This window comes from Podarcis filfolensis, assembly GCF_964270895.1.
Source record: "Podarcis filfolensis genome assembly, chromosome: 12".
In the NCBI taxonomy this organism is placed as follows: Eukaryota; Metazoa; Chordata; class Lepidosauria; order Squamata; family Lacertidae; genus Podarcis; species Podarcis filfolensis.
The window spans coordinates 3,130,950-3,158,873 of record NC_139614.1 but is presented as its reverse complement, the minus strand read 5'-3'; the positions used below and the strand labels follow the sequence as shown (position 1 = coordinate 3,158,873).

Here is a 27,924-nt window from a genome sequence, read left to right as displayed (position 1 = left end):
AAAAGATACAAATTAAGTAACCGCAGAAAGGAAGTCGAAGGAAATGAAAATTGAAGTTGTAGAGACTTTGTTTTTCATGTTAAAATATTTGTAAATTGTGAAAATGAAAAATAAAATTGATTACAGAAAAGATCTAGTACTGTTAATAGCTAAAGCAGGAGTGACTGATACACTGCAGCTGAAGAAGGCCTCTGGCATCCCAAAGACTGAGACTCATCCCGGAGGCTCAGCAGGACGTAAGAGATTCTCTGGGGCTACTAGCTCTTTAAAAACTCTACTAACTCTAGGGAGTAGGATTGGCCATCTAGTCCAGAAGGCCAAAGGGTTGTTGAGTGAAAGAAGCCAGAGGAGAAAACATTATCCACTTGGTTGCTGCTGTGGCAACAAGGAGAGGTTAGTTTCATTTGTTCATCTCCCTTCCACCTCATGGTGCAGGCTGCTCCCTTGTCAGCACATATGTACACCATGCAAAGACTTAAAATAATAATAATAATAATAATAATAATAATAATAATAATAATAATAATAATAAATAAATAAATAAATAAATAAATAAAACAACCAGAGCAACAGGGTGGTGATCACTCTGGGGGCATCAGTAACATAAATGACTACTGGCCCAGTCTCCAACAGTGCTCTTCATTCATACATCTAAATATAAAATAAACAATAAGTAGGAGGATTATTTCAAGGCTTTATTTAAGTAAAATGGCCATGCTTCAAAAACACATTACAGTCATGTTTGAAAAGAAGGAATATGATTTAAGACTACATTGTGTATTACATAAAAACAATCATGATAGCTTATGCTGCCTCCATCTTGGAAAGGAGGTTCTAAAAGAAAACTTTATAAAGTGCCTATTTATCTTTGTACAAAGTTCACCTATCAAAGAATTTTCAAAAATAGACCAGTTCTACATAGCAGGGACTTACCCAGAGAGCACATTCACTTCATGAATGCATTTCTAGATTTAATTGGTTTAACAGTCATTCCCTCTTCCCAGAGAACCCTTGGGATTGCAGTTCTGTGCTAGGAAAGCTGGGAAATGCTGGACACCTCACCATTCTTTGGGCTGGGGAGACTCTGCTCCTAATTATTTAACTAAGAATTTTTTTAACCATTTTTGATGGAATATGCTTTATAATTTGACCTAAGTCAATTTTTTCAAAATTTCTAGTTAGCTCCCATGCAGATCTATTTTCAAGAGTCAAAAGGGAAGTCAAAGACCTCTTATAATCTGCAATTCCAGTCCTTTTTTCCAGGGGGTTCTCAAGGGTACGCAGTCCTGGCATCTCTTTTTGCTGTTAAAAAGTGTGGCACATACTGTAACAACTTCATGGTGAGTACCAGCACTATTTTTCTAGGGGAAAAAGCACTGAGTAATTCCATAAAAGCTTCCGCTTACAAGCCAGTCAGAATATTCCTTTCCCATTGAACACAGTACACTATATTACAGTGAGTGATATCACCATACATCCTCAAAAAAACAAAAAACAAGAAAAATTTTAAACTATGGAAAATAATTATGTACATCTTATTTCACTGAATATACAAAGTTTTAAAATCAACACTAAAAACAATTTAGCAATACAAAATGTGGCTTTTATTTTTACAACTGTGCTTTCATAAGTGAGTAACTTTACAATGCTCATGTAGACATGTGCCCCAGTAATCCTGCATTACCTCCATGTATTTCAGTGGAATAGTTATTGGTGGTTTGAACCCTATACCTAAAGATACACTACTGAATATAATCTATATTATTCCCTACATAAAGCTGATCGCAACTTCAGTGAACTAATACAAATATGGGACTAGTTCCACAGGATCTTTAATACACCCATGCCCCAGTTCACCTCTTTATCATGAGCAGACAGGACTGGCCCATCCATGAGGCAAGGTGAGGCGACCGGCTCAGGCAGCAGGTTCTACCGGGGCAGCAGATTCAGCCTCCAAGGAATGCCTCACCCACTGCCTCTGCAGTGCACTCCTCTTCAACCATCAGGTAAGGTTGATTTGACCTCCCTCTGTACCCAAAGTAGAGCTTCCCTCACCCCTCATTCCCTGCTGTGTGGGGTACCATTTTGTGGTTCACCTCAGGTGCCAAAATGTTTTGGGCCAGCCCTGTAAGTAGAGATTCTGGATGAGGATGTGTCCCCTATTCTCATAGAGACATGTATGGGGCTTAGATGAGCATCACCATGCAGACACTCACTCAAATCTGCTTCTGTGCCAGGGCTGGCCTGATAAATTTTGCTGCCTGAGGTGAAGGACAAGGTGTTGCTCTACCCATTCCATGTACAGAAGCTGACCAGACAAGCAGCTGACCCTTACTTGAACACTGGGGTCAGGAGAGCACCCTCTGCTGCATGAGAGGCCAAAAGGCTAGTCAGTGGCCACAAGAGAAGCCATATGGCACTGATAGATCTGTCCTCTGAATAACTAACAAATTTTCTCGCCATCTGCTGCCTGAGATGCCACCTCACTCTGCCTAATGGTAGACCCAGCTCTATTATGTATGCACGTCTCCCTTTTCTCAAAGTGGTGAACAGCTTTGACCTTGTATTGTTCACAGTAAATCAATTCAAGGCTCAATGGATACAGCGAGATGAAAATTAGGTATTTCCTGACTACTAAGATGTTGTAAGTGATGATGCACAAAGCATTTCTCATGTGCTTCAAATGGGGCTTGAATAGAAGATATATTGGTCGTTTGTGTACTAGATGATATACTATAATTGCACAATTCTAGATCCAGGGACTGGGGATAGGTAGATATCTGATTCTAGAAACTTTCAAGATTCATTGTTTGTAGCAAAAACAACACAAAATTAGCCAAACCATGTATCAAATAGGTGTTTGTTTTTTAAAAAATATCTGTTTTTCATTCTTTTTTATAGAAACTACCTAGGTGTAAGACATGTATTCATTACATTTTTCTCTACTTTTCTGTGCATAAAGGAAACCGCCCCCCGGCAAGGCATCAAAATCCATTTATAGTTTAACATCAGTGGAGACAAACAATCTATGCATTTTAATTGAGTTTGCCACCAGTTTTGGATCCCAGATACTGAAAAGACAGAAAGGTTCAGTCTGTCATGTCTTACTCCCGTACAATTCCAACTGAAACCGAACAGTGCTTATCAAACCCTTTATTTGTACTAACATTTAGTTTTGCAAGAGAGTCTTACACACGTTAGCAAATTATGCTGTGTCATAGAGAAATTCTTATTGCTCAAATGGGAAATCCCAAATAGAAATTGTGGGACACAAATTAATAACAAAAAAGTGAAAGTGTATGTGTGCATATATGTAGAATCCAAACTAGATGTAGTATATAATGCAGAAACAGGTATATGAGCAGTCATATCTCACTATGCCATCCATTATCAAAATATTTAAAAGTAAATCTAACAACAACAACTGAAAGAAATGGGCCTTATTACTTGAATATGCCTGCAATCCTATGCATGTCTACTCAAAAGTCAGTCCTCTATTGAATTCAATGGGATCTGTTCTCAGGAAAATGAATATAGCATTGAGGCCTATAGCATCCCCCTGGTTATCTGCAGACTGGTCATATTTTAATGCTAAAATATATATTCAGCCAGTCCTTAGATATTAAAAATACTTGTTTTAATGAGAGTTTGTTTTGTCCCAAGAACACCTGGATTCACTATTAAGTAAGAACCTATGAAAATAGTGATGAATGTTATTTTATTTAAAACAAGAAAATTAGACATTATCTTTGGTCCTAAGAATTCTATATCCTAGAAAGTCAGGTGCTGGAACAACAACAACAACAGAACCCCAAAAAGCAAAGGAAGTGAAAAATATTGGGGAAATAAAATATGAAATGAGTTTTCAGTAGGAAAAAAAAATCACAAATTCATGGTGATTTAAGATTATTATAAAACTTTTTAAGTGCTAACCCAACAGTGAAATTTTTATAAAGTTCACAAAAAATTTACTACACATTTTGACAAGAACGAGGAGGTGCAAAAAGAAAAGACAATGCTCACTTATCCCACCTAAAATATTTTCTCACAGAGAAATGTAAATCATAGAAAAATTAGAGCAATGTTAACAACAGCTGACATTGAAGAGGTAGGTGGCAGTTTTTGTGCTATTGCCTGTACGGAACTTCTAGGTCTCAATAATGAAATGCTTGTCAGGAAATGCAAAGGGTCTTGCACTGCTGCCGTCACACCATGTGCTGTGTATCTAAAAACACCTTTGGTGCAGGAATTAATACGAGATTCCAGTGTAGGAATCACTGCACATGACCATCATATATGTGGTTTTTTTATGCTGCATAATGTTCTGGTGCACACATGGAAGACATCTCAACTACCTGCAAAACTTAACTGCTTTCATTCAACTGGTACAGTTGGTGCATGTGTGCTATGGAAGTTGTGGCTACTTGAGAAAGAAATACTGCTACTAATAATTTTATTATTTATACTCTGTCCACCTGGAAACATGCATGTGGGACAGTCTAATGTGCAATGTATAGAGGTATGGCAAGCAAGCTATGATCTCCCCGCCCACCCCCGACAATAATTCACATAACATGCATGTGTTATTTATGTTTTAGTACCTGTGTGTAAACAACCCCTCTTGAAGAGGAACTGGTCTCCACACACAACAATTAGATCATTACCAATGTTGTGATTTTTGCCTCAGGCTTGTTGGTATTCCAACTCATTTTGGATGCGCTCACAAGACTGAGTTCTGTACCAACTTTATATAAGAGGTTTGTAATGTAAATCACAAGCGGGAGAAAGGCACTGTATCAATTCATCCTTATTGCAATAAGCAGAGCCTTACTCCAGTGGTGTGGGAGAAAGTGGGGAGTGGCTCCCTTAAATGCCACTGACATAGAAGCCCAAACTAACGTGGGAACAGATGCCAGTCAGCTATTTATACAATGGCACTGGCTTGGTTCCCTGAAGGAAAAACGCTGGTGCAGCCGGGGGGGGGGGGTATGGAAGAGCCATTATAGCTCCAAATCCCCAATGAGAGTGGAAGGAGGATGGCACATTGCAAATGAACTGTTGTGAACAATAACTTTGTCCAGCAACCTGGACTTTAGTTTAGCATGGAAGAGTAATCTCAAAGCCCAGGGCCTAACCAACTACTATGCAGAACAAATGTGATTTCTTCATGTATTTAATCTTTTTAGGAAATAAATCCACAATTTGATAAAACAGAAGTAGTAAGGAATTAAATTATATACCTGTTTTGTGTGTGTGTGTGTTCCAGTTCAGCAGTGGAATGGTCTACCTCGGGAAGTTGTGGATTCTCCTTCCTTGGAGGTTTTTAGGGAGAGGTTGGGTGACCATCTGTCGTGGATGCTTTAGCTGAGATTCCTGCATCGCAGGGGGTTGGACTAGATGACCCTTGGGGTCCCTTCCAACTCTAGAATTATATGATTCTATGATAAATGATTTTAAAGGCTGTGAGTTTAGGTGGATTTTTAAATATAAAACATGAGATACCTCAGTGGATCTAATCAAATCAGAAGCCAAAGTAAATTTAATTGAAACGCAGCCTGAGGAATTGTATGATGGAATGAAGGCAGGTGGGTCAGAATCAGTGCATATTTTTGAACACCATTACAGTAACGTAAGTTCAAAGAAAATGGCTTGAGTCTGCTTACTATTATGACGGTTGTTCTACTTTTAATAACAGAGAGACAATTTTAAGCTACTGTACATGAAGCGTTCTCATTTATGGACTGTATTGCATCACAACATGAGCCACGTAAGTTATTTTGCATTGAATGGGTCCTACAAGGGCCAGGTGGCTCAAGAAAAACTATCAATAGTTTATTAATTTCCCTCTCACTTTCAATGCAAACTTGTTGTCATGATATTATATGAGTTTGGGGCTTGATGAGGGATAGCAGAACAATGAAAGCTCTCTGTTGAAACACCTTCCATGTGTAACAGGAAAAATGTAATTTCAATTTCAAAATCAGCTTGGCTGCTGATTTGGGGCTGCACTGCAGAAGGTGGAAATGAATCCACAAGTTTACAAGACTAATAGTACTTTCACATATAATCACTGGACTGGGTCTGAAATTCTTGCATTATCAGTGCATTTGTGAGTAAAATTTTGGTGATCAAGTACAGGTGATTAATCCTAAGCCCCTGCTTTCCTAATATAATTGCTGTGTATTAATTGGTGTTTTATTCAAGAAAAAAATCAGTGTAGTGCTGTAACTGAGTCTCTCTCCACTACTCACACCAGTAAATTAGAACTCAATAGGAACTTCTCCTGCACACACTTCATTTATTAAATGGGAGCTTAGCAAAAGTATTAATTCCTACAGGGCTTGTGCAGGAGAATAGTGTGCCCATATTCAGACTACTTCAGCCATATTGCAAGCTTTGCATTTCCTCACTGTTTAAATTTATACTAATTGTCTAAATGCCATCAAGACAGTGAACTGGGAATGTGTTTTGTTTTTAAAAAGCACCCCTCCTCATTTAAAGCTTTTTAGTCAAACCTTTAAAACTCATTTTTTATAACTCTAGAGAAAATATTGGAGCCAGAAGACAAGAACCCGCCCCCCAATGCCATCCACGCCTTTGGTGAGCATTTTAGAGATAGTCTAGTGAGTTCCCAACAGTAGTGGTCAGGTGGCAGTGTGTGCTGTAGGCATGTTCTTTTGCTAAGCTGACCAGGGCTGATCACATTCTCTGCAACCTGTTTTATTTTCTGAGAAATATCTTAAGCAGAATCTCCACATTTTCCCCAAGTGCCTTTTTCTTCTCATTTGTATAAGAAAACCCGGACCAATGCATAGGGAGTTTTTCTTTAAATCTTATGACAGACAAGCTTAGGAGACAGCGAAATATCTTGTGTCACCTCTCTCCATCTCAAATGATCCATGTGACATGAAGTAGTTCAATATCTGGTCTTCTTGATCTCACAAAAGCTCTTAAAAATATCACAAATGTTTACAAAATATAGGCTGTAATCCAATATAGTTTGTAAAGAAAATAAATGAATGCAACAACAATTTCTTGCTTGCTGGATGCTGTCTTTTCTTTCCATATCACGTCTTTGATAAAGACAGAAGAAGTCCTAAGCAAACTGGATGAAATCAACTTGCACATACAGAAGGAAAAATGCGCATGTTGGTATGTTGCAGCTGCTCTCATCTGTTTCTATAGAGGCCAGCAATGTCACCTGCATTTCTGGTGCCACAAGAGGTCTCTTTTGGTAGTCATGCCGAGGCTTGAATGTATTCAACTTTTGGTGCTGCTACCCTGAGATATTCTGGGTTCTCAGCTGCAGGAAGCTTAGAGATGCCATTGGCTTTGTTCTCCTTGGGCAAGAAGTCTTGCTGATAATCAGGATTGTCCAGATTTATTTGGTGGTTGGTTGTCTGATCCCAGTAGGGCAAGCTGTTGAAAACTGTGTTAGCAAACGGAGAGAGGCTTGTGTTGAGATATTCAGGGTTGTCCAGTCCCGTACTGCGGGAATTCTGATGGTTTGAATCAGCCACAGACTTAGGCTCAATAGTGAGAGAGAGATTGTTGTAGACTGGATTTTGCACAACAGAAGCAGGTGGTGTTTTGGTCACTAGCTGGTTCACGTATTCTGAAAATGGTTGCAAGAGAATTAAGATCGGCAAATGCACGACTTAACATTATCTTCAGTCAAATAAGGAAATAATTTCAAAGAACTAGATATGCCCTTCAGTAGGTGAAAGGCGGACAGAACATTCTGGAGCGTAACCAGAGCTAATCATGTTCATATAGGAGCATGAGGGGAAATTAATCCAGGGACAAGAAAACAAAATTTTCCTGTGGGTATTGCAGTTCTCATGACAAAGCATTTTAGGGAACAAAATGATTCTGTGGCCAAATTGTGATTCAACATATGGGACTGACAGGATTGACCTAAATCAGTTTGCATATAACTGAGCTGTGAGCTCTTTGGCTACTCCTAAAATCCTCTCACTTGGAACTTAATAAGATACTTTTAATATGCTTTTTGGGTTTTGTTTAATATGTACAATGTACTCTCATTGCAGCTTTTGGTTCCTTTATTTTATTCACATTAGTTTTTTCCCCTTCCATATAAGCTGTGCACATTTAATATGCCTTTTTAGCATACAACTGTGTGCACAACAAAATTCCCGTTAGGCACATGAACTTATGATGTCAAAGACCAATTCTAGGCATTGTTGGGCAGTCAGAAGCAACATGCCTGTAATCGCAGATATATCTACCCCCTGCTTGCTTGCCAATAGGTTTGGTAGGTCTCGTGTTTTTTTGAGTTTTTTTGCCAGGGCTTCTGAGCCTTTATTTCTTTGTTTTTCTTATTTTAATGCAAGTGCCCTGAGAGTTACTGTTGCTCATAAATTGACAAAGTAAAATAACATTTAAGCAATCTCCCTCGCATCTCAAAGGCAACCTGCTCAGATGCTGTGTGTTGGAACATAACATGTTGATCCAGTGACCAAGATATCTGTGTTACTACTCCTCATAACTGCCTATGCACTGATTTACAGTTCAAAGCAAGAAAATCACGGAACTAACTATTTGGGGAATGGCAAAAAGAGACACGAGAAAAGTTGTGTGAATTTTGTCATGATTCTCTGCATATACAACAGGAAAACAGATGCCCTCTCTAAAGACTAAATCTGCTTGCCTGAGAATTAACACAAAGATTTGGCGATCTCTGTGTACTCACCAGGAGCAGGTAGGAAGCTATCATCCAGGCTGTCATTCAGGCATGTCTCAGTTGGATCTGAACTATATCGCTGGATAAAGCTGTCTTCTCTCACTGGAAAGCCCTGCTGGTTAGGGGAAAGCATTGATTAAAACAAGGTGTATGGCACACTGCTTGTAATAGCACAACACAGCCATCCCAAATCTAAAGATAAACCTCGATGACCTGTGTTTGTTTTAAGCACTCAGTGATATGAAAAAAGCTGTGGAACAGTTTCATAGTTTCTGCCTGTGGCCCTGAATTATTCAGACTTACCCCATTTCTATCAATACAGGTTACAGTTGTAGAATTATTGCTGGTAGCACTCTAAAATAGAAGAAGAGGAAAAAAGTTTCATTCTTTTGGTTTAACAGAAGAAACATACTAGATTACCCGAGTGCATTTCATACTTATAAAAAACTGTTTTGAAAACATTAACGTTTATTTTGGCAAAAGAACTGAACCAGGAAAGTTGATGCCATAATGCATTTAAAGTGTTACTGCATTTGTTGGTTTTGTTGCTGCTGCAACAACAGACTAGCATGGCTACCATCCTGGACTTTTCTCAATATGGAAGCTTTTTGGAAATAATTCCATACCAATGAACTTAAGAGAGGTGTCCGTGAGTTTGATGGGCTGCTGAAAAATCCCTGGTGTGGAATGAGGTATTCATCTGCATCCACAATGTCCTCCATGTCTTCCTCTTCCATCAGGCTTCGGTAGAATTTTGAGTCTGTTGGGCTTGGTAAGTGCATTCTTTCATCACCCTGTCAGGAGGCAAACCACAATGAGAACTTGTGATTTTGGGTTGCACCATTAATCATAGGTAGACATTTATCATTTCTCCCAACAGCTCATGCAATAAAATACAAATTCAAACTGAGACCAAGAATGGCAAAGTTCTGTATTCATGGCAGCTGCTTCATTATAGCACTAGATCTAGCTAGTCCAGCATCCTATTTCCAAAGTGGTTCACTTCGCAGAAGTCTTAATGATGATGCTTGTGGGCCTTTGCCCTTGTTCTTCCCCAGGCAGCTCATTTTCAGTGTGCCAACAACAGTCCAGGTGTCTGAAGTTGGGTTGTGTAGAACCCACCTTAGGAAGTTTCACTAGTCTTACTAGACTTCTTTATGCTTCCCTTGAAATACTTCAGAAATTTTGCCGGAGCTGAAACCTCTAAATTTACACTGAAATTTGGGTTCATGCAAAATTTGGTGCTGAGTGAGGACAGTCATAATTTTTGCTACACAACACAGCCCCCTTCAGAGGCGGGGTGCTGCTTAGCACGTCCTTCCATTATTGGAAGAGCTGCAAAAACTGCCTCCTGCCTTCCGTTAGCAGAGATCACTGCTAATGGAAAATCACAAAAGCATTCTGTCTGGTTGATGAATAGTTCAAGAGCTAATATGGATTACAAATACATCAAAATCATGTTACCAGATTATATAACTTGTGTTTAATTTACCAACTGAGACACGGAAAATTTTGTTTTTAGCTTTATAGAAAACAGCAACAACTGTTTTGCACCACTTCAGCCACTTTCAAATAATTTTATTATGCTAAAATAATCTTAACATGCATTTCTTTCTTATTGTTTTCCTTAAAAAAGTAGTCACCACATTACTGATGGTCAATACCTGTATAACCAGGTAGCGCTGGGGGTCCCGAGCCATTTTGGAGAATTCTGCTATCAGCTCCCGAAATTTGGGGCGACTCTCTGCATCAATCATCCAACCTTAAGATAGAAAAGAGAGAGAGAGGGAGGGAGGGAGCGAGGGAGGGAGCGAGGGAGGGAGGAAGGGGACAGAGTTCAAAGTGACACTTGAAAAACCAGGAACATCTGCTAGTAAAAATGTAAACTATAAAAGGAACCAAAAACTTCTGATTCCCTTGCATAATACTGAACACTAAACGCTCGCTAGAATTGGGAAACCACCATTGCTCCTTTACTCCAAAAAATCCTAGGTCTATAACCTGATATCTGGGGTGGGTGGGTTATTTTGTCTGCAATCTCCATCTGAAAACAGAATCCACAAGCACAATACTGTCATAATTTCTGTTTTTGTTTTTTGGTACGCCTACTTTGTTTATTATCTTGTCTGATTAAGAGTTCTGGAGAACTTAGAGGTCTGCCATACTTTTGTGAACACTTGGGTTGGTTTCAGTAAATGTACTTTCCTGATGTGAATTTAGCTTTAGCTTTGTAATTTACAGCAGATCTGTCATAAATTCAAAATGAAATATTTAATGCCACCTAGTGGATGATTTTATGTACCTTTTCTGAAACTGAAAAATAACACTTCTACCAGGTTCCTTATATACCGTTTAAGGAGGGAGAAAAGATTCATACTTAAGTAGGATCAGGGGTGCCAACTTGAATAAAATATTGTGGGGCCCCAGGTAAGCCCGCCCAGCATAATCCATCGCATTACACAGTGCACACACAGCATTTGAATGGAAATGCCCATCAACTTTGTGGGGGCCGCTCAAATATTTTATTGTGGAAGCCAAAGCCCCCAAGGCCCCTAGGAGTTGTCTCCTATTAGTGAGATATAACCCCAGAACAACCATTCCTATAAAAACACTTATTTCAATCTCAGTGTGTTACAGAGTAGTGTAAAGGGACCCCTGACCATTAGCTCCAGTCGTGGCCGACTCTGGGGTTGCGGCGCTCATCTCGCTTTATTGGCCGAGGGAGCCGGCGTACAGCTTCCGGGTCATGTGGCCAGCATGACTAAGCCGCTTCTGGCGAACCAGAGCAGCGCACGAAATGCCGTTTACCTTCCCGCCGGAGCGGTACCTATTTATCTACTTGCACTTTAATGTGCTTTTGAACGGCTAGGTTGGCAGGAGCAGGGACCAAGCAACCGGAGCTCACCCCGTCATTGCGGGGATTCGAACCACCGACCTTCCGATTGGCAAGTCCTAGGCTCTGTGGTTTAACCCACAGCGCCACCTGCGTCCCTACAGAGTAGTGTAGTTCTGCTTTATTCAAACTTTTTTTGTGGAGCATTTCGATGCATTTCACAACAGGTCTGGTCTCACAAGCTCCTCACTGATATACAGGTGAAACTTGAAAAATTAGAATATCGTGGAAAAGTTCATTTATTTCAGTAATTTTCTGAGATTGTTAATTTGGGGTTTTCATCAGCTGTATGCCATAATCATCACAATTATAACAAATAAAGGCTTGACATATCTCGTTTTGCATGTCATGAGTCTATCTCATATATTAGTTTCACCTTTTAAGCTGAATTACTGAAATAAATGAACTTTTCCACGATATTATAATTTTTTGAGTTTCACCTGTATATGGGGCTATTCCACAACACTGCCTTGTGAATTGTAACTGGGGTCATATTTCCCAATGAATGGCAATCTTAAGCATATTGTTTTAAAAAGGTATACTGTAATCGCCTTTCTTACTCAATGAACCATACTATCCATACTAACACATACAAGGAATCAGAATCAGAAGAATCTTTATTTGCATCAGCCACTAGCCATAGCAATAAAATAAAATACAATGTACTGAGACAGAGGTAGAAACTTAACTATACAAAATATGTTTTGGAGGTTTACATCAATAATCAAATAATAGATCTTATTCCAATTGCCCCTGCTAATTTTTTTTTCTTGTGGTTTTTGCTGTCACCTGGGTATCTTGATCTGCTAGAACAGGCATGTCCAGCCTCCAGTAGGCTGTGGCTACTATCCAATATAAAAAACTGGCATTGATCTACCACACTATCTCATTGTCGTTTTTCAACTTAAACATATTACATTTGGCTGGGGAAACCCAGTTGGATGGGCAGGGTATAAATAATAAATTATGATGGTGATAAAAATAACAAATTATTACCCCCACACCAGCCCCTTCCCTTGGTGCGCACAGGAAGCCAACACACTCCAAAATGTCCAATTCTCCCTTTACCGGATGAAGAGCTCCTTGGGGAGGAGAGGCAGCAGCTTACTTTTGAGTAAACGCAGCTAGGCTGGAGCTGGAAAGGTGGGGAAAGTTCATCCACGCAGAACTAGGAGGGAGAGGGCATTTTCTTTCCATGGTGGGAGGAGCTTGCAGGGGGCAGAGGCAGCCGCTTTGCGCCTTTCTGGGCCGGCCAGCTGACTGGGTATCAGGCAAAGCCGGCGGCCAAAGAGGAGTGCTTGAGGCAGCCGCGAGGATGAGGCAGCATCAGCGCCAGTCAGAGCGCTTGCTGCGGCAGCCTGGTTAAGCGGAGCCTCGACCAGCCGCTGTTGAGTGCGCACTGAAGGCACCCAGCGGCCATGGGAGAGGGCAATGGGCGGAGGCGTGCTGAGGCCTTGGTCATGATCAACGAAAATCCATCACGCGATTGACGCGTTGGACATGCCTGTGCTAGAAGAAATGACACGGTAGCAATGGTTGGGCGATCTGGTATGGATAGAGGGGCAATAACCTCATTCCTCAAATCTTTATAAACAGGGCAAGCTAGAAGCACATGAGCCACGGACTCAATACTGCCATCTCCACATGGACATAATTGTTTTTCCAGCGGAATTTTTTGAAATCGACCCTCAGGTACAGCTGAAGGCAGTATATTCAATCGTGCATAAGTAGAAAATAATCATACCATGGACAAAATTTCCTTATCGTGGCCAAATCATTCTGTCGCTCAATATCATATAAAGGTAAAGGGACCCCTGACCGTTAGGTCCAATTGCGGACGACTCTGGGGTTGCAGTGCTCATCTCACTTTACTGGCCGAGGGAGCTTCCGGGTCATGTGGCCAGTAGGACTAAGCCGCTTCTGGTGAACCAGAACAACGCACAGAAACGCCGTTTACCTTCCCGCCGGGGCAGTACCTATTTATCTACTTGCACTTTGAAGTGCTTTCGAACTGCTAGGTTGGCAGGAGCTGGGACCGAACAATGGGAGCTCAATGGCCGACCTTCCGATCGGCAAGCCCTAGTCTCTGTGGTCTAACCCTGAGCGCCACCCGCATCCCCAATATCATATAGGCACTGTCTAATTAAATTATTTGCTTTACTGAAGCCCAGTGTTAATAACTGTTGTGTTGATAAAACAGAAAAATTAAAATTTTGGTTGACAATTTTACTCCAAGTGCTCTCATGACAATCTAAGGCTAATAGACCAGTGGGGTTTAAATTTAGCCTAAGCCAATAATTAAATGCCCTACACCAAATCTAATTCAATGGAGAGGAGATTAGCCTCCTAGACCAATGAAGCATTTGGAACACAGGATGGAACAGGGGAAAAAATGCCTTAGGAACTGAGATTGAACAGCTTCTGTAGATCCAAGGTGAGCGCCTGTCCAAATCTGAGCCCCATATAATAACCGTTCTGGGGTTTAGCTTCAAACACTTCAAGTGCTGATGGTATGTGATTGCCACCTTTTGTATGGAAAAGCATGTCAGAATTTTGGTGCTTTGAGACACTTTTTCCTTTGCATATTTCTGATGTGTTCCCCATGACCCTGTTGACTGAAAAGTAAGGCTGAGGTATTTAATGACTTTTACTTGTTTGATCAACTGATTATCCACATACCATCTGTGGGCCCTATAGTTTCTTGAAAACAGCATGACTTTGGTTTTCTTGTAATTCATAGCCAGCTGTTTTCTTTGTCAGTATCCTGAGAATGCCCTCATGAATCTTTTTAGGCCCACTTTCGTTTGAGATAGAAGTACCGCATCATCTGTGTATAATAATATCGAGATGGCTTTTGTGGCCAATTTAGGGGCATATTCTGGGAATGTTAAATCTGGACAAAATCATTTATATATAAACAGTGCAGGTGCTAGGATACAACCTTGCTTAACTCCCTTTGTGGCTGGTACGGATCCTGTGAGCTGCCCATTTGTAGAGCAACACACTTTCAGCACAGTGTTTATATAGACATTTAATCAAGGAATTGACTTACATTTGACCATGATCATGTAGACATCTATTGTACAAATGGGAGGCTGAGGCAACCGCTCTCCTTTCTCCAAGACAGAGGAAATTTCACTGGCTGGGATACAATCATATGGTTTTGATCCAAATGTCATCAATTCCCAAACTGTGACACCTGAAATGTCATAGCAAACCAGAATGTTAAAGACTCATCCTATAGGGAAGACTACTCCTAGTTCGCCTGCAGATGTGCAGTTGCTGTCTGGGGGCGTGAAAGGACTGCAGAGAGGACTGCAGGGACTATGACCCTGGGCAAGCAGGCAGCACTGAAAACATCTGCTGTCCCAGCTAGGCCTACACCAGCTGCTGGGGCAACACTTCGGGGGCAGAATGAGGGCATGGGTCAGCCCCCCATGGTAAAATTGTTTTAATGGGAATGTGGTTTTTAACTTAGGTGTTTTAAAGGTTGGTGTTGTTTTATTTGAGAGTTGTTTTAATTTGTGCTGGCTGCTTAAATGAGTGAAGGGCAGATCCAAGGGAAGCCCACCCTCGACTCCATTGGCTCCGCCCCCTGCACAGCCCAAGTACCAGCCTGCATCCCCATTCGCCAAAGCAGGGGGCAGGCATAGGATCTGGTTCCTGATAGGCGGAGGGGGCTTATGCCAGGAAGGGCACAGCCAGGCTGAATTAATTTGTTTTCAGGGGAGAGGGAAGGGCCTGCCCTGGGAGTGGGCCCTAGCCAACAGAATTGCTGGGGACACATTCCACTAGGGAGGACGCTCTGAGACACCCAGTCTCAGTAATCACGGGTGGGAGGAGGAGTTGCTTGAGGGATGGATCATGTCATTACTAAGCAGGCGAGTTTTGTTGCTGTCTGGTATCAATAAGGGTGTCCCACATGACCTTAACGTGGCACTGTGTAAGGCCAGGTCAAGACCACTGCCATTCATGACATGCTGGTGGATGGAGGTTGTGACCTGCCATGCGTAACAGAGACTTGACAGGACATGGCAGCTGGGCTTGTTCTTGCTGCTGCTTGTCTGCCAGGTTTCTCTTACACACAGCAACCCAGATCCTATGGGTGGGGAGGGGGGGTTGCAGTGATATTTAGGAAGTCATTAGTTTTCATCAGGCACAGGGGCGATAGGGGCAGTAAAGGATTCCTACTGATGTACCGACTTCCCAGCTGCACCAAGGATTCCCTGCCAGAGCTGCTTCAGGCCGTGGTGGATGTTCTCCTGGAGACACCTAGTTTGGTGATCCTATGTGATTTTAGCATCCATACCAACACAACCTTACAAGGGGCCATTTGGGACTCTGTAGAAAGCATGGCCTCCACAGGGCTGTCCCTGAATAACTCTGGCTGTACTCATAGCTGTGGACAAGCCTTAGATCTGGTGTTTACTTCTATGGATGTTGGTTATTTGACATAAAGTTCCAGTGGAAAAAAGAAGTGCCACGATTAGATCACTTCCTGATGCAACTAGACTTCTCTACAACCTTTACTCTCTGCATGGAGATAAGACCAATTTGAATGGTCTGCCCCCAACACTTAGTGGATCCAAATAGCTTCCAGAGAATGGTAGGGGATGTATTATCCCAGGTTGATGCCCTTTCAGCTGATTCCCTGGTGGCCTGCTGGAAGCCGGAGTTAACCAGGGCTATCAAATGTATGGTTCCAAAGCACCCTCATTGATTGCATGGAGTTCTGTGGTTTTTCCTGGAGCTGAGGGCAATGAAACAATCGCTGAGATTGTTACAGCACCAGGGGCGAAGAATTCATTCCAAATCAGACTGAACATTGGTTAGTGCTCAATGTCCAGTCTACCAAGTGATGGCGAAGAGAACCTTCTCCACTATTGCATCTGTGGAAAACAGTTCCAGGAGACTCTTTCAGATGGTTCGTCATCTAACGCAACCACCTTCACCACTGGGGCCTGATAAGGACCTGCAATGATTTTGCAGATAAAATTTACAGTGGTACCTCGAGTTACATATGCTTCAGGTTACAGACTCAACTAACCCAGAAATAGTACCTTGGGTTAAGAACTTTGCTTCAGGATGAGAACAGAAATCGTGCTCCGGCGGCACGGTGGCAGCAGGAGGCCCCATTAGCTAAAGTGGTGCTTCAGGTTAAGAAGAGTTTCAGGTTAAGAACAGACCTCCGGAACGAATTAAGTACTTAACCTGAAGTACCACTGTATTAAATTCGAAAAGAAGTAGACTCCACTGTGGTAGGAAGAGTGGGAGAGTGCCAGAGATCTGTCTAGTCAAGTTGCATGGGATCAATTTCAACCTGTTGCTTCCACATGGACAGGCTGCTTGGATGAGTGAAACCAACCACCTTTCTCCTTGATCCTTGCCCATCCTGGCTCATAAAGGCGAGCCAGGGAAGGGCTGGGCAATGGGCTCCATGGGGTGGTGAATGATTCTCTCTGTGAGGGAGCCTTTCTGGACTCTGCCTGCCTGCCAGCTGTCTCATCAGAATGGTGCATGTGCTAGTTATCCCCACATCAGAAGCTAGGTGTTTTCAAAGGGGTCCTATCCCTGCATTGTTGTCTATACATTAGATACCTATACAAGTGATTTGGAGGTTTTTTTTGTATGGGAGGTGCAATCCAGCATCTGAGCCCCCCCCCCCACCTGTAGTCTGAAGTGGTACAGCCCATACACAGCTTTACTGCCTCAGAGGAACAAAGCCTTAACCTTCTTTTAAGAAATTGTTTAGCAACTGAAGCGTAAAATTATGATAAACACCTGAGAAAAATCCCTTACTCCCTTTCCTCACATACATATTAGTGAAATGTTTTTTGTGTTTATAATCATAATGTTCAATAACTTTTCCTATTAAATATATTCTTATAAACATCATGGGGGGAAATGAGCTCTTTCAGAAGATCATAAAATCTGCTCAGCTGCCTATCAAGAATCAGCATAGCACTTTTTTCAGACTTACCATAACTCCAAACATCACTTTGGTGGGTGTAAATGCGATGCAGAATAGACTCCAGTGCCATCCATTTAATAGGAACCTAGGAAGATAGCAATGTAATTGCTAAATCTGAATACTAAATAGTAAGCACTGAGAAACAATTGGGATGAGCGCAAGGATGAGTTATATTGAAAGACTGGATGTAAGAAGACAGCCAATTAAACAGAAGAACAGAATGCAATTTGGGCCTGGTAATAATATTTATGTTGCATAAAACTGTTGTTCAGAATATGTAAACTAGAAGTTTGCCACCGATAAAACACTTTCCATTTATAGCACATATTATGCATAGCTGCTTCTACTGAGCAGAGTTTAACAGATGGCTGATGGCACAGACAGGTAACATAGTAATGCCAGTGCTTTGTTTATCGGTTAAATTTCAATGTATTTTTGTCATCTAAGATATTGCATATTAGGAAAACATTCAGAAAAGGGCAAACAACACGATCAAGGGGCTGGAGCAATTCCCCTTTGAGAAATGTTTGCAGCATCTGAGACTTTTTAGTTTAGAGAACAGCTGAGTAAGAGGTGGCATGCTGTAAGTTTATAAAGCTATGCTTGGCTTGAAGAAAGTGGAGAGTTTTTTTTTGCTTTCTCCTCTAACACTAGAATTTATGGACATTCAATGAAGCTGAATTACTAAAGCAAAGTAATTACTAACTCAGCATGTAATTCAGCTCAGGAGGCAGTGATAGCCACCCGCTTAGATGGCTCCGAAAGAAAACTGGACAAATTAATGGAGGATAAGGCTATCAATGGCTACTTGCCACAATGGCAGGAATGCTTCTGAATACCAGTTGCTGGAAAAGGCAGGAGGGGAGAGGACTCTTGCGCTCAGCTCCTGTGTGTGACCTTCTCACACGTATCAGGCTGGCCACTGTGAAAACAGGATGCTGGACTAGATGGGCCTGGTCGCTGGATCAGGCTCTTTTTGTTTTCTTATGTGGGCAAGAGATTTCTTCAGGGACTGAATGGGAGTGATTCAAAAACTCTTGAGGCAGAAATGCACCAGAATTCTATCAAACAAACCAAGAGTAATGAATTTTTTAAAAATCATCATCATCTTTCTTACTTTTCCTCCTTCTGCATGGTATTCCTTTTCTTCTGCGCCAAGCAGTTTGGCCAATCCAAAGTCAGTGATCCTCACGTGCTGAGGAGTCTTAACCAGGACATTCCGGGCAGCTAAATCACGGTGTACCAAACGACGTTCCTCCAGGTAATTCATTCCCTGCATCCAATAATTAGTTATAAAAATCTTTTTTTAGCGCCCCACACCAATAGCCATGCTACGTAGAATATTAAAGGACTATCGCTCTATACAATAAATGGCCAGGTCCAACGAGATTTCACCATTGTGGGAAATGGTTGCAAAGATAGAGAGTGATTAGACGTTTTTAGGCTTATACACCTAAGTATATATTGTCATAAAGATCCTTCCAATACCTGGGAAGGTAAGATTCCACTGCCAGGTTTAGGTGCCAACTTTGGATCTTGTGTTTTACAGCAGTTCCTAACTCTGGATTCTCATGTTTTGGGACTACATAGCCTCCAACACCTCCATGGTCACTGGCCAAAGATGTGCAGTCCAATAACGCCTGGGCAAAGCTGCTCTATCTTCCCTGGTGACCAGACTCACTTGGAACCATTCCAACACTGATTGCGTATGGTATACAAGCACTAGCTGACACACAATAAGACTGGTGTGCTGCTGACATGAATCAAGTGAATCCATGCAGAATTTGGGATGAGGGAGCATTCTTGTGTGATTCCTTCACAAGTTTGCATCTCAAACCTTCAGAGTTTCCCCCAGACACTTTTGCTGTACAGTCAAACCGCGGTTCCCAAATGCCGAAAACCCGGAAGTAAGTGCTCCGGTTTCTGAATGTTTATCGGAAGCCGAATGTCTGATGCGTCTTCCGTTTGAGTGCAGGAAGCTCCTGCAGCCAATCAGAAGCCAAGCCTCAGTTGTCAAACATTTCAGAAGCTGAACAGGTTTCTGGAACAGATTATGTTTGACAACTGAGGTTTGAGTGTAGATCAGTAAATATACATAGTATTAAATGTTGGATGTATGGGAAAGGAATCATAGGAATGTTTCTCCATGCGCTGAAGTCTATGCAGATACATTCAAATCACTGCTTTCAACAAGTCAACTAAGGTATCAACTCATCTTAAATGGTCATAACATCACAAATACATGTCACCATATTAATCCAAAGGATCTCCATATACAGCCTCTTTCAATTCAGAACTTCACAGAGGAAACAGAGGGATTGAGAGCAGTAGCAGGAGCAAATTTATTTGTCATGTGGGTGGTGGAAAATGCTGCATCTTTGGGCTAAAAACTGAATTTATGTTTTCATGCTAAAGTAATAAACTATATTTGTGATATTCTATAGTACTAACAAATACTTCCCTTGTTTTATAGTTGTCATTGTTGGGACATGACTGTTAATAACTGTAACCAGAACCTTTACACATCATGAAACACTGGCATTCTTATATGCTTGGAAAATGAAGCCTTTGAAAGAACTACAATCAACTCATTTTTGAAAGAGGCCAACAGAGAAAAAGCCCATTAATGCTTTGGGGGTGTGTGAAATCCCCCCAAACAGAAATGTGACGATGACACAGTAATAGGAAAATGTTTTTCTCCCAAGTGTCCACCCCCATCCTTTCTCCATTAACCTTGGACCAACATTATAGTATCTACTAAACATTTTCAGATGAACTCCCACGATGTGCTAAGGGCTCCCAATGTTGCCAAATGACTTACCCTAGCAAACTGGCAGAAGGCCACAAGAAAAGCTGTTTTCATGAAATAAATGTAGCTTTAATGAGCTGTTATTCTCAATCAAATCAAATCAACAACCCCAACAAAATCCTATCAAGAGTAACCTCAGTCAAGGACTTAAATAGTTCCAGTTTATTAAATCAGCTATTCCTTCCACAACTGAGTATATGCCTGTATTATGCTATAATATAACTGGAATGCCATGTATTAGGTAATATTCCATTAGATCTAATCCTAGAAAAAGAGGTGATTTACAGCATAATTTGATTATATACTAGTTTCTAGATTTATAGATAGTAACTGCATCTCTCATAGTACTCTGATATTCCACTTCAAAATCCCCTCCCTTTTTTATTAGGAAGGTTATGAACTGCCTCTTGAGACACTTTTGCGCTGAGAAAAATTCTATGCTTCAGATAATTAAAGATAACGTCCTTCAGAAAATATTATTTCAAAGCCATAGGAAGAAATAAAGGAATGAACTCTGTGGAAGAGCACCTTTGGGATCTGGTTTCCTGCCCATGTGATGGATTTGCTACGATTTCTAGACAAGCAGATTTGGCTTCAAGACTAACACTACTTACCCAGTGTGTGTTTTAACTTTGAAAAATAATAATAATAAAACAAATATGCAGCACCAATCCTCATTGTGTGCTAGATAGTTTAAAATTCAGCTGAGTTTTCAAAAACAGCTTCCCAAAAAATCCAGAATTCCTGGTGGATGTAATCATTCCCTTCTGTCTGCTTCAGCCAGCTCTTTAAATTGTATAATATCAGCTAGTTGAGCAGCTAAGGTAAAGGTAAAGGGACCCCTGACCATTAGGTCCAGTCATGGCCAACTCTGGGGTTGCGATGCTCATCTCGCTTTATTGGCCGATGGAGCCGGCGTACGGCTTCCGGGTCTTGTGGCCAGCATGACTAAGCCACTTCTGGCAAACCAGAGCAGCGCATGGAAACACCGTTTACCTTCCCGCAGGAGCAGTACCTATTTATCTACTTGGACATGCTTTCAAACTGCTAGGTTGGCAGGAGCTGGGACCGAGCAACGGGAGCTCACCCCATCGCGGGGATTCAAACCACCGACGTTCTGATTGGCAAGTCCTAGGCTCTGTGGTTTAACCCACAGCGCCACCTGCGTCCCAGTTGAGCAGCTAGTTGAACTTAATTCCTTAATTTACCTTTGCAATCTGCACACACCAGTTGAGAAGGTGCTGGGATCCAATGTTATCCTTGTGCTCTCGAACATAGTCAAGAAGGCAGCCATACGGCATAAGCTGCGTGATGAGCTGAACGGTGGAGGTGAGGCAGATTCCCAGCAAACGGCATACATGGGGGTTGTCAACACTCGCCATGACATAGGCTTCCTGATCAGGAAAAAGAGGAGGAAAAAGAAGCTCATGAAATGATATTGTTAAGTAATCAGGCTGTGTTCATCACGCTTTGTACATGACTCTACATTTTAATAAATATAAAGATTGTTATAAAGAATGAGGCGGTAGAACTGCTGCATAAATACGAAGTGCAAGTGGAATGCCCTACATTTCAGAGTTAAAAGCTTCCTGCAGACAGCAGAGGTGGAGAAGAACCTTTTTGAGCCCAAGGGTCACATTCTTTATTGGGGAACCTTCTGGGGGCCACATGCCAGTGGGGTCAGGGCCAGGAGAAAAAGGGGTCAGAGCAACTGATCTAACTCAGTAGGATACATTCCAGTCATCCAAAAGTCAGAGGTTTCTAACTGCTTCCTGCCGCCCTGGGACTGAGGTTCCCCTTCGTGGAACATGGCGAACTAGTCCAAGTCATATGCAGGGTAGATCCAATGGATTTAAGCTTAATCAGTGTTTTTTTCTGGGGGGAAGCAGGAGTACACATAGCCCTAAACATTTTGTGAATCTAAGTTTGGCCTCATTGAAGGGCAGTATTTCAATATGAGTAGGAAAATGGGAGTTTAGGGAAGTTTTTAATATCTGATGTTTTATCGTATTTTTAATATATTGTTGGAAGCCGCCCAAAGTGGCTGGGGAAACCCAGCCCGATGGGCAGGGTATAAATAATAAATTATTATTATTATTAGTAGTAGTAGTAGTTCCCCTAAACATTTTTTTAGGGGAAAAAAAAAGCACTGATCTTAACTAACATTGGATAATCATTCTCTGCAGTGCTGGATTACCAAATAGGCAGAGTAGGCACCAGCATATGGGCCCTACACCTTTTAGGGGCCGCACAACAATGAATCAAGCTTTCTTAGTTCAGTGTTATTCCACTACAGTGTGTGCACAAGGCCCCCCCCCCCCCCGAGATTTTGACTGCCCGGGGAGGCCTCCACAGGGTTTAATCCAGCACTCATCCTCTGCATGTGGCAGAGATTATTCACTATGTGGAGTCAGTTTTCAGAAGCTTCTCTTGGCAATTGTAGTATTTGCTGCAGCTCCAACTTTTCCTATGTGATGGTTGTTGTGGTTGCTGTTATTTAATTCCTTCCTTCCTTGATGGTACACACTACACCCTGAGTTCTGGGGACTGGGAATATAAACATTGGTGTAGATATGTGTGTAAAATTTACTGTGTGTCTGTGCGCGTGTGTGTAACACATACTTATATTAACAAAACTTTGTAAAAAGTTATTTCGAGGAAAGTTTAAAGACTTGTGATACTGCCATTTACTGTAGCTGAATCCGAATGGTGAACCAAATTTGCTTCTTCCTCTGCTTCCTGTTATGTCAGATACATGCTGTATTAATTTTTTAGTTAAGTCAATATTCCCCAAACTGTGCTAAAGTCCAACTCACCCTCCTGCAAAAGTTGACCTGAAGTCTACTAAACTGGGAATTTAATTGTATGGGATGTGTGTATATGTTGGCCACACAGAATATGGAGCTGTTCCAGAATTTGACAGAGCCTATTAAATTTGATACCGCCAAGTGAAACAGACGCCAACCCTCAAAGAAAGAATAATGAAGCCATTGTGCAGTCATCTGTTCTTTAAAATGCTTTGAGAAATTACAGCAAAGCTCTTGTTTTTACACTTTATCTTGGAAATCTCTGAGGTACGCCATGACCGGCTGCAAGTATGTGTGGTATTTGATGGTAAATCTCCTGAATTAGCTCTTATCCTAATAAAGTCATTACGAGCTGTGGCTGGAGAATGAACTGGATTTTAATGCTTGCAGAAAAGTTCGGAAGCAGCAGAACTAATGGAAGATCCTGCTGGTTTATGTAAGAGTGGAAAAGGGAAAATGTGAGGAAGGGTGTTATCCCCACTGCCCAGCAGGATTGCTGCATGCTAGAACACAACACAGAAAGGGGACTTCTTAGCTGGATTGGAACATTCCAGAAATGCTCCTACAGTGGCCCAGGCAGGTGGGACTTCAGAAGCAACAGCAAAAGAAGCACTGTGTGTTTTATCTATGTTTGTATTATTTATTCTATTTATTTGTGGATTACTACAATTGATTTGTCTCATGATGTTAGCCGCTCTGAGCCCAGCTCTGGCAGGGGAGGGCGGGATACAAATAAAAATTATTATTATTATTATTATTATTATTATTATTATTATTATTATTATTATTCAAACCGACTTACATTTTTCAAAAAAGAACCCAACACCAAATATAAAATCTGGAGAGCACTGAGAAGGACACAGCTGCTCACGACGAGGCCTTGATGCACCCCCCAAAAATGCACCCAGGGCAATGGCCCCCTCAGCCACCCCTGTGCCACATCACTGCCTACAAGCTGTATATATCTATGTCCAGAATTGTTTTGCTGAGCCTTATCTTCTGCAACAGTAGACTATCTGAACCCTTTTCTGCTTCCATGTAGTGACTGGTACTGGGAGCAACTTTCACTTTGTGAGAAAAAAACTTCCACCTGAGATTCCCAGCATCTTCAACTCCCCCAATTCTTCCCACCCCACAATCCTGTAGTCCCTCAGGCTTTCTCATTTTGGCCCCCACCATGGGCCAAATCTCTTCCCGTAGAACAATGGTGGAGCTCTTGGGGCATCTCTAGCCATGAACCTCCTTCTCTGCCTGCAACAGTTCTCTTTAGAATAGGGTTGCCATACGTCCAGAATTTCCCGGACATAGTTGGAATATGGCAAACAGAAGCAGTGTCCGGGCGGAAATTGCTGAAATGTCCGGGGAAATCTAGACATAAGGCAAGCCATGTTGGAAGTTCAACAACTTTAGCCCAAAAACTTTTTGAAATATGGCAACCTTACTTTAGACTTACTTCCTAAAAGCAGTTGATGGAAAATGTAAAGTGTCTCCTCTCCAAACCCAATTAAGGATGAACATAAATTTATATTTGTCTTCATGCTATAAAATCACAGTAACCAATATTTCAATGCTTCAAAAGTGTGTGTGTGGGGGGGGGGAACTCACGTCAAGAATTTCTTTGTTGGCTTTAGGTGATGTGGCCTCTCTCAATTCCTTAATTGCTACAGGAATTTTAACTCTCTCACCTTCTGGAATCCAAAGCCCCTGTAAAATAAAAAGGTTAAATTTAGCATAGAGCTAAAGAGCAAAAGTTTGCATGAAAAGTATATGGAAACTTCAACAGGGATGTGAATGCAGAAGCCAACAATGAGCTAGGTAACCCCTCAGGGTTAAGTATATACCACAAAATTTCTAGAAATGATCATAGAATCATACAACAGGAAGAGACCTCAACCCTCTCATGCTCTGACTGGGGTTTGAATAATGCACTAGTTCGATTTAGGGCCACCATATGTCTGGAATTTCATAGACATAGCTAGGATCCGGCCCTCGTAAACAGCATCTGGGCAGAAATCACTAATCGCTGAAATGTCTGAGAAAATCTGTCAGAAGTATAGATTTTGGTGAATTTCCTAAAAAATTGCTCAAAACTTCCTCTTTTTGTAGAGATTTTTGCAAAGGCTTTAATTAACATCTTGCTCAAAAGTGAGAAGTGGCAGCAGCAATGGCCCAGATCAGATGTTAAAATGGCCCCATCTCCTGGCTAGGGAACGGGGAATGTAATATGGGCTTTCAGGCTCCTCCCCCTCTAATAATAATAATAATAATAATAATAATAATAATAATAACAACAATAATTTATTTATTTATACCCCGCCCATCTGGCTGGGCTTCCCCAGCCACTCTGGGCGGCTTCCAACAAAATATAAAAATACAGTAATGCATCAAACATTAAAAACTTCCCTAAACAGGACTGCCTTCAGATGTCTTCTAAAAGTCTGGTAGTTGTTGTTCTCTTTGACATCTGGTGGAAGGGCATTCCACAGGGCGGGTGCCACTACCGAGAAGGCCTTTTTACTTAATGTTAACTAGGTGCAGAATTGAAATCTGTACCACTGTTGTAACCACAATTACTAGTAACCAAAATTAGCTTTTAAACCAAAGTATAAAGATGGTTTCTAATCCTATTTTCAGTTTCTGGCTTAAAAACTATATTTATGACAGTGAAAGTTTAATGCTATACGAAGGGAGGGGTAAGAGCAGTGAAGAAGTGTTACTTCTGAGCCAAGCAAGCACATGTTTTACCAACATACAATGAGAGAACATTCTGATTAATCTGAACCATTCAATCCTTTTCTGACCTTACCTTAAAGACGGTACCAAACGCTCCAGAGCCAAGAACTTTGATTTTTTTAAATTCGGTTTCCTTCAGAATCCTTAGGAGTGCCTGGTTTGGTGCCTCCCCACTGGGAGTCAGGGGTTCAACAAGCTGTAAAATACCAAAAGAATATGGTTTAAAGTGACAGCCTTCCTACTTTTTATATTAAAAACAGAAACAAAACCCGGATAGGATTACCTCTTTTTTTTTTGAAAAAAGCAAAACAGGTGACGAACTTACATTTCACCTGATTTTCCTGAATAGCATAATGTAGTACAAGGCAAGGAACTCACAAGATTGTGAGCCTTGTTTTTAAAGCTCAAGGTAAGCAATTCCATCATTACTGTCTCAAGGTCAGATATGAAATCTCAGTGTCATGGAGAAATGGAGGCTTCAATGCGTTTTGCTCGAATATGAGCTAGGTTCTGTCCAGAATTAACATGGACAACAGGGTCAGAGTATGGCATAATATCATGGCCATGACTGATTGCACAATGGCCTTGAGTAGCATGTGCAGAGTCATATTTACCTAGGAAGTTACAGATAGGTAGCCGTGTTGGTCTGCCATAGTCAAAACAAAAAATTTTTTTTCTTTCCAGTAGCACCTTAAAGACCAGCTAAGTTAGTTCTTGGTATGAGCTTTCGTGTGCACGAAAGCTCATACCAAGAACTAACTTAGCTGGTCTTTAAGGTGCTACTGGAAAGAAAAAATTTTTTTTGTTTTACCTAGGAAGAATAGACTATTGTTTGAGTCCTGCTAAAAGAGTGTTATCTCCCCCCACCCCCGATGTGCTTCTTTGAGGGAAGACACCTGGATTCCATGCAATGAATAGGAAATAATTGCTTATTTGCACTGATAATTTGGGCAGTACATTACAAAACAATGTGCTGCACCTACCTCTCTTTCTTGCAGCAGTCTGCGCAAAGTACGTTTTCTAACAATGCGACGCCTACGAAGGTAAAGGCCAATGCCCAGTGCGATAACGACAAAGCAGAGGATGCCTCCAACGACTCCAGCTGCAATGGAGGGGATCTTAGAACTAGAAGGCAAAAACAGAAGAAATTATCTTTAATCTCATATGAGGGTGAGGAAGCCAGCTCACTATCTACTGAGTATCCAGAGCTGAGAACCTTGATTTTAAATGAAGGGGGACAAAATAAAACCAGATCATTCTTCTAGTTCTGCTCCAGGGTGGCTCACCTGCTGCCTTCATCAAATATCTTTATGCGCCAGGTGAAAACGTTTCTCTTCAACCAAGCCTTGGGCAGATTAATATTCTACAGCCTTGTAATGTGGTGGGGGATTCTTTTTTGGGGGGGGTGTTTTAATGATTTACTTGTGTTTTAATCTTGTTCTTATGTTGTAAACCACCCTGAGATTTTGTGATGAAGGGTAGTATATAAATTTAATTATAAATAAACATTAATGCAGAGCTGTGACAGCCAGCATGTATGCTTTGTCAGCCTAAATCAACATAAAAATCAATTGACTATTACATATTAGCTTGATTAACAAACAGAAATATGAAGAGGAAGAAGAAAAAAACTGCAAACTGCAGAACAGTCAAAATTATATTAACTTGCTGTGCTTAAACTGTACCTTTCCAGGGACTATAATATATACAAACTGGAAATCCATGTTGTATATTCAGAGGGTCATTAGATTTCTAGTGTTTCAATATTATATTTCAGCCATAAGCAAAACATATTTTAACCATGAAATATGGGTGTGTGTATACATGTTATGTTCAGTATAGTCATGTAATTAATTAGCAATAGTTACCCATTAGGACAACCTTCAAGCCCTGGTCCTTTGCACCTGTAAAAAAATCACACACACAAACACAGAGAGAGATGGAGAAGAGGCAGCAGAATTAATATGTTTACTGCTAGATTCTTCAATGGACATTTCAATTTTTTTG

General features: G+C 41.2%; 1 protein-coding gene across 2 annotated transcripts in view; it reads right to left on the bottom strand.

The window, feature by feature from the left end:
- Nucleotides 1-680: 680 nt before the first annotated feature.
- Nucleotides 681-27,924, bottom strand: part of EGFR (epidermal growth factor receptor) — a 147,216-nt gene continuing 119,972 nt past the window's right edge. The window contains exons 16-28 of one of the 2 annotated variants that reach the window (XM_083577651.1): nt 27,786-27,821; nt 26,901-27,042; nt 25,991-26,113; nt 24,790-24,888; nt 21,586-21,771; nt 18,686-18,841; nt 17,578-17,653; nt 14,650-14,796; nt 10,369-10,466; nt 9,331-9,498; nt 9,008-9,058; nt 8,714-8,819; nt 681-7,615 (exon numbers count right to left, since the gene is read on the bottom strand). In XM_083577651.1, coding sequence (XP_083433777.1) covers nt 7,239-7,615; nt 8,714-8,819; nt 9,008-9,058; nt 9,331-9,498; nt 10,369-10,466; nt 14,650-14,796; nt 17,578-17,653; nt 18,686-18,841; nt 21,586-21,771; nt 24,790-24,888; nt 25,991-26,113; nt 26,901-27,042; nt 27,786-27,821 — 1,765 coding nt within the window. In that variant the 3' untranslated portion in view covers nt 681-7,238. The remainder of the gene's footprint in view (nt 7,616-8,713; nt 8,820-9,007; nt 9,059-9,330; nt 9,499-10,368; nt 10,467-14,649; nt 14,797-17,577; nt 17,654-18,685; nt 18,842-21,585; nt 21,772-24,789; nt 24,889-25,990; nt 26,114-26,900; nt 27,043-27,785; nt 27,822-27,924) is intronic. The other variant, XM_083577652.1, reaches the window with a different exon arrangement.